At 30.4% G+C, this 10,193-nt stretch overlaps 1 protein-coding gene across 5 annotated transcripts in view; it reads right to left on the bottom strand.

Annotated features, from left to right (window-relative positions):
- Nucleotides 1–4,118: 4,118 nt before the first annotated feature.
- The window catches only part of LOC126750245 (zinc finger protein 131), a 58,963-nt gene continuing 52,888 nt past the window's right edge, over nucleotides 4,119–10,193 (bottom strand). For all 5 annotated transcript variants that reach the window (XM_050459796.1, XM_050459795.1, XM_050459797.1 and 2 more), the window contains exon 7: nucleotides 4,119–4,868. In XM_050459796.1, the coding sequence (XP_050315753.1) occupies nucleotides 4,704–4,868 (165 nt within the window). In that variant the 3' untranslated portion in view covers nucleotides 4,119–4,703. The remainder of the gene's footprint in view (nucleotides 4,869–10,193) is intronic.

Below are 10,193 nucleotides of genomic sequence, written 5' to 3'. Positions count from 1 at the left end.
TTATGACACCCTACCATTTGAAGCAGACTAATTTTTAATTTTTTGTTAATTTTTCAAAATAATTTATATAATGTATAATGTATACCTTTCTTTTGTTCAGTAGCTCATGATAACATTTAAAACATAATTAAGCAGAATTCAAAATAAGTAAAACCTACTAAGTCTCCAGCATTACTTGTTTTTTTTGTTTCAAAACCTTCGAAGTCTCCTTAAAAATTATGTTGTTAATATTTTAACAAAAAAATAGTGTTGATTTATCAAAAATCAATTGTAATTAGGACTTAATACAATATCAATTCACGAAAATAGTGTATATGATTTTAAACACGTTTTTTGTGCCTCCTGTAAAATGTATCCAAAATGACTTTGCAGGTTTTGAAAGTAAGCCGACGATAAGAGAAGACTTTCAAAATACCCCCTTGGTAGCCAACGTGTTGATAGAAGCAAAATGAGGTTTTAAAGTCCACAATTCATGCTTATATTATGTAAATCAATAGAAAACGTTTTTTAAATAATCAAAAATGAAACTCTTGCTGTTTGCATAGGTCTATCTAAAGCATTTAATAGTGTTAATTTATTAAATGCTATGATAAAGTTTTGCTTTCATTAAAAAGGTCTTTGCATAAATTACTATCTACTCTTTTGCCCTTTTTCATCATAATCATTCTGTTGTTTTTTTGTGAAGTGAAATTATTTTTTGTTTCAAGTTTACGTGGATGTATTTATTTAAACTTGATACGTTTCGCGCCCAACATGTTTATTTTGTAACATTGTTCATATTTCATTGTTATTAGAATTAAAAAATGAGGTTCTAAAGTCCGCAATTCATGCTTATGTCAATCAATAGAAAATGTTTTTTAAATAATAAAAAACGAAACTCTTGCTGTGCGCATAGATCTATCTAAAGCGTTTGATAGGGTTAATTCATTAAATGCTATGATAAAGTTTTGCATTCAATGAAATTTAATTCATACAAATTTACAACTGCTTTTCTGTTAACTTACTAAGTCATTAGATCTCTTAAAAGTTAAACTTACACAATGTTTGGTTGCTAAATGATTTGTTCTGTTTTTTTTTTAAGGTGAAATAATTTTTCTAAAGTTTACGTTAATACAGGGTGTCCCAAAATTAGTGGACGAAACGCGAACCCTGTATTCTTTGGTCAAAAATAACCTCACTTTTTCCTATAAACATATATCGGCAAACGCCCCCCAAGGGAGCTACGCCCCTTTGAAAGGGGGCACCTGAAGATGGTTTTTTCCACTTATTTTCGAAACGGGTAAATATAAAAATTTTAAATTTTGGTATTCTCCCAATTTTGATATGCTGAATTTAGTTGTCATTTCATAATTTTCATTATTTAGTCAGGTGCGTATCATTTAGGGGGTGAGCGTAAAAAAATACCTAAAAAAAATTTGTGCAAAGTTATTGTTTTTTTTTTCTTTAAATTTTAAAAATTTGAAGCTTTTTACGTAAAAAAGTACCTCTTGGTCAATAACTCTACGAGTTACCATTTTCGAGAAAAACGCATTTGAAAATAACGCTGCATAATGACATTAACATTTGTTGTAATTGATTAGTTGTCATTTTGCATTCAAATTGTTTCTCAATCTTTTTAACTATGTAAGACTTTTCGACCCGTGAAAAAGTAGATAATCATTTTATGTATGGGTTTTGCAATGGAAACGCACATGCCGCTGCACGAGAGTATCCGCGGAGATTTCCTGCAAGAAGGCTTCCACATTGTAAGGTTTTTGTTAGAATTCATAGAAATTTACTTGAATATGGATCCTTCGAACGTGCTCGAGGGCAAAGAAGGCCAATTGCAAATGATGGTTATGGAGAAGTACTGAATTTAATTGAAGAAAACCCTCAAATATCATTGAGAACCTTAGAAGAGATTACCAATATCCCAAAGTCAAATGTAAGTAAAATTAAATATGATAAATAAATAATTAGGGACCTAATTTGTTATCCAAAAAATTAAATTTAAAGTACTTATAACTGAAAATTGAGATTGGTATAAATAGTGCTGTTATTAATTATTATCGTCGGATCGCATTAAATTCATTTCAAAATACTCTAATTACTATTATTATTAATATTTACTTTATTTACTTGGATAAGTCTTATCACAAACATCAAACACCCCGAAACAAATTCTTTTGACGACTAACTGGAATGTTTAGTGGCTTACTAAAATTTAGGCTTAGTTTCTATGCAATTTAAAATATTTAAAAATAATTTCAGATTGGAAGAATGACTAAGATGTTAGGATACCATCCTTTCCATTATAAAAGGGTTCAGGAGTTAGAAGAAGATTTTCCAACTCGAGTAGACTTTTGTCATTGGATTTTAAATCACCCAAACCTTCGTCAAAAAATTTTGTGGTCAGATGAGGCAACTTTTTCTAGGAGTAAGGGCTTTAACAGCCGTAATACTCATTTTTGGAGCATCGAAAATCCGAGAGTAGTTCGACGAACTAACTTTCAGCATAGATTTTCCTTTAACGTATGGGCGGGTTTGATAGGAGATAAATTGATAGGCCCAATTATTTTGCCACACCGGTTAACGGGTCGTCATTATTTTAATTTTCTTCAAAACAGTCTCAGAGATTTACTGGACGATGTTCCCATAGAAACTCGGCTGGAAATGATTTTTCAGCACGATGGGGCACCAGCTTACTACAGCCGAAAGGTGAGAAACTGGCTGGACAATAATTTTACAGGCAGATGGATAGGCCGAGGTGGTCCAATAAACTGGCCTGCACGATCGCCCGGTCTTAATCCTCTGGATTATTATCTTTGGGGTAATATGTGCAATATTATTTATGCCACCGAAATTGATACTTCAGAAGAGCTTCAGAGGCGAATTCTCGCAGCTGCAGGCCAAATAAGAAAGAGAACACCGAAATTCTTAGATCGACTCAAAACATTCAAAAAAGATCCAGGTTATGCATTCAGGAAAACGGAAACTTGTTTGAACATTTGCCTCAAATAAATTAGTATTTTTATCTGTTTGCAATTTTATTTGTCAATCTACTTTTGAAGCGTGCTATTGAGTTTTAATAAAAGTTGTTATTAATAATACTATGCAGCGTTATTTTTAAATGCGTTTTTCTCGAAAATGGTAATTCCTAGCGTTATTGACCAAGAGGTACTTTTTTACGTAAAAAGCTTTAAATTTATAAAATTTAAAGAAAAAAAAACAAAAACTTTGCACACATTTTTTTTAGGTATTTTTTTACGCTCACCCCCTAAATGATACGCACCTGACTAAATAATGAAAATTATGAAATGACAACTAAATTCAGCATATCAAAATTGGGAGAATACCAAAATTTAAAATTTTTATATTTACCCGTTTCGAAAATAAGTGGAAAAAACCATCTTCAGGTGCCCCCTTTAAAAGGGGCGTAGCTCCCTTGGGGGGCGTTTGCCGATATATGTTTATAGGAAAAAGTGAGGTTATTTTTGACCAAAGAATACAGGGTTCGCGTTTCGTCCACTAATTTTGGGACACCCTGTATATTAATTTAAACTTGATCGGTTTCACGCCCCAGAAATTTATTTTCTAGCATTTTTCATATTTCGCAATATTGTTATTGGAATTATTAAACACTTTGCTGTTGTTTTTTTTTTGAATTCTATGTAGAATTTTTTATATTTTTTGGAGTTTTCTTTAAAAGTATTAGCGCTTTTATTTTTAAAAAATTTAAACTTTACCTTAGTTATCTTAGATTATAAAAAAAGGCCAAATATTATTTTCTTCTCAAAAAAATCTGAATAATTTATATTTTATTAAACAGCAGAATGAGTTTATTAATGTTTAGATGGTATTCATCGTTATCTTTCACAGTTTGTTTTAAAATTATATTTTCCAGTTTATGTATTCTATTTATTTGAAATGGAAGAAATTATATTTGATTGTTTATATAAGCGCATATTAAGGTACAAACTTTTAAATTACATAAAATTATTTATGCTTAAAAGTCCTTCTGGCTTGAATAAATTTTATTACTTTATTTAATTTTTTTTTTAAAGAGGAATATTTGTCTATATGTTGTTTTTCCAAATGTATTTACGTGTTATTAAAATAACACTAAATTACTGTTCTTTGATAGAAATATTTCCTTTAAACGATCTTTTTCAGCTTTATCAAATAGTTTTCTTATTAAATGAATCAAATAACTTAAGAAAATACGTTTTTATAGCAAAAGCGACCGTTGGTCATAAAATGAATCTCTGTTAATTCAAATTAAAGTTAAAAGTTTTTCCCTAGTTAATTGTGAAACAAGGTAAAAGTAAGAGTGTGCCGAAAATATCAAAAATCACAATGTCCAATCACAACATTATAAATAATAAATACCTTGTCAACACTTCCGCATCAATAAAAAAATTTACGTTGCTAAACTGTTAAGTTTCAATGGCAAATTTCAAATAATGCTTGGAACTACTATTTCCAATAGGTCATCTATAACCGAATTTCCCTGTATTTAGACCCTCAAACAAACCAAACCGACCTAACCAGCAAAAAATTAAGTAACATGAGCCGAATATGAAAAAACGAGACTCGCTCTCCTATCACTGACGACCAAAAAAAAAATAATAATAACTGGTAAAAAGTAGCTGTCTCTCGAATCCCGATCAAACCGACTTCAGTTTCATTCAGAAAGAAATCTCTTGGGGACTTCGGTTGTTCTATTATTTCAGTTTTTGTACGCCCAACTGCGGCAGTTTGTAGTGAACGATGTGATAGGGGGGCCCGATGGGGCTGCCGGGGGATGTGTAACTGGCCGAAACCGGCATGGAGCTCATGCCCATCGAGGGTGCGCAGGACCTTCCTCGTTTACGCCTTGGGAGAATACCCTGAAAGAAAATGCGTTAATAAACATTTCAGAAAAAAAGAACGACTTGTAACAAAATTTCAAATATATTTTTTGGTGACCACATTTTCCATATAAAAAAAATCAAAAGCAATTTATTAATTTAAAAATATAGCATTAGAGAATATGATTAAAATGCACTTAAGCTCCGAAGAACTTGTCTAGTTGCTTAAAATACTAAATAAAAATCTTAATATTTAAGTTGAAGTGAGCTGATGTTAAAAATACCTAATTAATCAAAAATACATTTAAAAAAACATTCTGAGATAATACAGACAAAATACTTAGAACTTTAACGAAAAAATAGATATTGTACCTACAGTTTTATATTTTTTTATATAATATTATAAAAAACCAGTAATTATTTAAAAGAATCTGAATTGTCTTTAGAAGAATTTTCCAACTGATTTTTTAAACTTTTTTTGTTTTTTTTTTGTATTTTTGCAACTATTGTAAACATCGACCCCTTAGTCTCCAATTTAGTTCCAGAATCTTCATTTTCCTATAAGACATCCAATATCTGAATTTTATACCAGGTTTCTTCTATTGTTTATATATTTTACCCTACTATTTCTATCGTCATTTATTGGTTCATTTTTCTGGTTTCTTAAGACTTTAGAGTAATTTATTATATGTTCAAGGCATTTTGAGCTACTTTCTACTTTATTTCAAGCATTTGAAACAAAACTAGAACTTTTCTTTGTATTTAGAGTTATAATGTTCACGCAAATGAAATTATAGTTTGTTTCTCCTAGCTATTTAATCATTAATTAAAGTTGTTCTTATATGTACAAAATAATTAATTAATTATCATGGTAGATATATTAAATCATACAATTTAAAAACATACTCCATGCTGCTACCAAAAATTATATTTTTTATTATCTAAAATTTGTATTTTTTTATTAAAACTTAATTATTTTTTCCACAAAGTAATATAATCGATGATACTACCGACTTTGGACTGTTATAAATAACCGGGTATAAAAAATGGATATTTGTTATGCTCTTGTTTCACATATTCAATTATTTTGACTATATATTACTTCGGATTTCAACGGAAATTTATGCAACTTTTTAATTTTAAACAAAAATATACAAAATCTGAAATAACAATTTGTTTTCCTGATTTTTATCAACAAGATAATTCGAACACCTTCTAAACACTTTCGTTTTTTTAAAACCATCAATCATCTATTCTTTTTTCCCAATGGTACCAATTAATGCAGTTGTTATTTACCCTCTTCTGTTATCGGCCAACAGATATATACAGTGAAAGCTCTCCTTGCGGACAGCTCTTTTAACCGGACAAAGTTCCTGGAACCGACTTTCAGCATCATTTTCAAAGTTAAGTGCATTCCGATAAGTGGACGCTCTTATAAACGGACGCGGACACTAGATTTTTCTGTATGTGATCAAAAAATGTCCGATAAGCGGACGCGAAACTCTAATACCCGGACGATTTTTAGTTCCGCTTATTGCAATGCACATATCTACATACATAAAGTTCAATAATTCCCCGATTTATATTAGGTAATTCCTCATTTACGCATTTCGTGGCTAGCCAGTATGTAATCTTATGGTTTATCTTCAGTTCAGGCAAATTCGTAGATGATTAAGATATTTTATTATTGTAACTGTAAAATGCCACCAAAAAAAGGATTCTCTCGTTAAAGGAAAAGATGGAAGTTGTTAACGTATTAGACAGAAAAAGTGTTTCAGTTCGTCATTTGGCAAAGAGGTTTAATATTGGGAAAACGCAAGCAGCTGAAATTGTCCAAAATAAGGAAGATATCAGGAGTAAATGGCAATCAGGAACTAATATAAATCAAAAGAAGGATTTTTTAAAAAAGGAAGGTTTTGCTAAAGACAAAACATGTTCTGAGTGGTTTGTGAAAGCTAGAAATCAGAACATTCCAATCTCAGGGCCGTTAGTGAAAATGAAAGCTAAAGAAATCGCTATTACTTTGGGCTATAATAATTTCAGTGCGTCCGACGGGTGGCTGCAAAAGTGGCGCAAGAGACATAGTGTGAGTTTCAAATGCATATCTGGCGAAGCTGCTGCAGTAAATCAAGTTGATGTGTCACAATTTTTGGAGAAACTTTCGTCCATGTTGCTTGGCTACAAACCAGAAGACGTGTACAACGCAGATGAAAGTGGACTTTTTTTTCGCGCATTGCCCGACAAAACTCTGTCCCTTAAACGAGAAACATGTATGAGTCGAAAGTTGTCTAAAGATAGACTAACCATTTTATTCTGTGCAAATATGGCCGGTGAAAAATGCGATTTGACTGTGATCGGGAAAGCGGCTCGTCCCCGTGCTTTAAAAAACGTTGCTATTAAGGTTCTACCAGCGACTTGGAAATCTAACAAAAAGGCATGGATGACCCGAGAAATCATGTCTGAGTGGTTACTGGAATTCGACCGGAAAATGGGAATCCAAAAAAGGTAAGTTCTTTTATTTTTAGCCAATGCATGCTCTCATCCTCGTGATCTGAAAATGAAAAATGTGAAAATTATATTTTTACCGCCAAACACAACTTCAGTTTGTCAGCCCTTGGATTAAGGTATTATACAGAACTTTAAATTTTATTATCGGCATTTGATTTTAAAACATATTTAAAAAAAATTGACGATGTCCAAAGCTTATCTGAGCTTACAAAGTCTATTAATGTGTTAGAAGCTTTGTATTTTATAAAAACAGCATGGGATAAAGTAAATTCCTCTACAATTAAGAACTGTTTTGGCAAAGCTGGATTCAGAAAAAGTGGATGTAGCTCAGAATTTGCTCAGAAAAATTATTGCGATACTGAGGACGATCTGCCCTTAGCGACACTTGCTCAGTTACTGCGACATGCCAAACATTTAGGAGTAGCAGACCCCCAGAAAGTAGATAATTTCCTGGCCTTACACAATAACATAACAACAGAAGAAAATGCCATTGACAACTTTTCGAATTTGGATGTAGAAAGCCCAGGGGCCAACTTGAATATGGTAGTCCATTTTAAACTTTTTCCAAAAAGCTAAAGAATAATGTTTTTTTTTTTTTTAAATTCTCGTACCATGTATTGAAGCATTTATGTTTTTGTATGCGTATACATACATATAGATATATAGCATAAATACATACTTTAAAAATGTGGCGACTTTCTGTTTCATGTTTTTTTTCTGTTTCTGTTTCATTTTCCTCATGATTATGTATTACCTATCCGGAAATGCACAGGTTTCAGATACAGATACAGGGTGATAATTTTTTTTTATTAATATAAAAAAAAATATTTACTCAACTCTTTTGAAATTTAGCAGTATTACTTGTTCTATTAAGAGGCTAATTTAGCCTTAATTAGATTGAAGTTATAAGGTCCAGTGACGTCCCGGGGGACATCTTAGCAAATAGGCAAAAACATGTACACCACTACCTTTTTTTCAACTTTAATATTTGTTGTTTGATTAAGCATTTAAAAATACAACTTTTTGGCCTCTTGTATTTTTTTCGTATCTCACTTCGTTTTCTACAAAAAAAATAAATACCATTTTATTGCATGCCACTGGACATAATTGGTTTATTAATTTTTGGTAAAAAAATCACCGGTGCCTTGGAAAACAAAAAATCATTTTTGCATGGAGGTTTGACATTGACAAGTGTCAGTTTTCCTAGAAAAATAATTAATATTAATAAACAATTAATATTTAAAAAAAAAAATATCACCCTGTATCTTGAAAACTGTGCATTTCCAGACCCATGTTTATAGAAACTTTTTCTCATATTTTTTTACAAGGAGTCACCCATTGAAATATCTCCGTCTATTTTTCGAACACCCTGTACAGAAGAATATTTTGAACCAATACATTACTCTTATGGACAGTACGCTAGAGTATTTGTTTTAAATGTAAATATGATAAACGACCAAAAAAATAAAAGAAACTATTTAAAACTGAATTTTAAAAAAGTTCTAAATATTCCAAGATTTTCTGAGTATTTGGACATGACGAGTTTTTTTACTGAGAAACACAAAGTATATATCTCCTTTTAAATTTCTCTCTTCCACAATATGATTAGTTCATGGTAAATTAACTTCTACATCAAAAACTCCTGTTTAAGCAATTTAACATTTATTCAGAAGAATTCCACACCTTGGTAGTTTGTGTTAAGTATTCTTAACTTTTATTAATAAAATTGTAATTGCCTTTCTAAACTTTCATATTAAATGCGAAATTAAACGTTTATTCAATTAATTGTTCTCTCTAAATAAATTACATTGAAATTCTTCATTAAATCTTAAAACCAATGTATTATAATATTTTCCTCATGTCATTTCTATAACTGAATTTCATACTTAAATTATGTTCAAAGATTACTGTACTGACTCATATTTTATAAATTTTAACCTTTAATGTAACATTTTTACTTTTTATCTATATTTCAGTGGGTGAATTTTGTTATAATATGCTACACTGACTTGTACTTTAAATTACATTTAAAAAATATTGATTTTAAAGTTAGTGGCAGGTGTGTTAAAAAAATAAAATATTTCATAATTCTAGAATTTTATATTTCAGTAAATAAATTGCTAAATGATGCCCAAATTTACGGGGTAAGTTTCCCAAATAAATAATTGCCAACCTTATCATTATCATATTAGTTTATGCTTTTGAAATATGTAAATATAAAAGAAAAAAACTGATATATTTTATATTCAGTAACTGGCTTTCAAAATATCTTTTTACCGAATAAAAAAAGACAAATTAATTACAGCAGTGGTAAAAAATAGAATGTCGTTAGTACCTTTAAGGAGCATATTATTTACATTTTAAATAAAACCTCAAATGGTGAACGATTTCATGAATAATAAGACTTTGGAAAAAAAAATAGTGAAAAGTTATATGTATATCTAAAACGTTCTCGCTGAACGAACATATTGTGTTGTTCACAGAGATTTTATACATTCGGAGACTATTGGAGACCAAGAAAAACAAACCTATATGAGGAAAGAACCAATATTAATTTTTTGAAAATCTGAGGGCCCATATCCTTTTATTTTTTTTGTTAAAAGATTACAATACATTATAGAAATGTCGGCAATCTTTTAAGCAATAATTCGAATGGCCTAACACGAACAAGGTTCGATCTCGAAAGGCTTTGCAAGTCTATTACATAGAGGTTGTCAGGAGCTGTATTGTACTGTACGTTTAACTTATTATATCATATAAGTATATTATTTAGAAATTAAATCAAATGGAAAAAATGTTTAGTAATAAGGAAACCTACCTGTGACAAAAGCTAATCACTAATCGTCATCATTTCAT

The sequence above is a fragment of the Anthonomus grandis genome, chromosome 2 (assembly GCF_022605725.1).
Source record: "Anthonomus grandis grandis chromosome 2, icAntGran1.3, whole genome shotgun sequence".
Classification (NCBI taxonomy): Eukaryota; Metazoa; Arthropoda; class Insecta; order Coleoptera; family Curculionidae; genus Anthonomus; species Anthonomus grandis.
The sequence above is the reverse complement of the archived record's forward strand: the minus strand, read 5'-3'. Positions and strand labels throughout refer to the sequence as shown.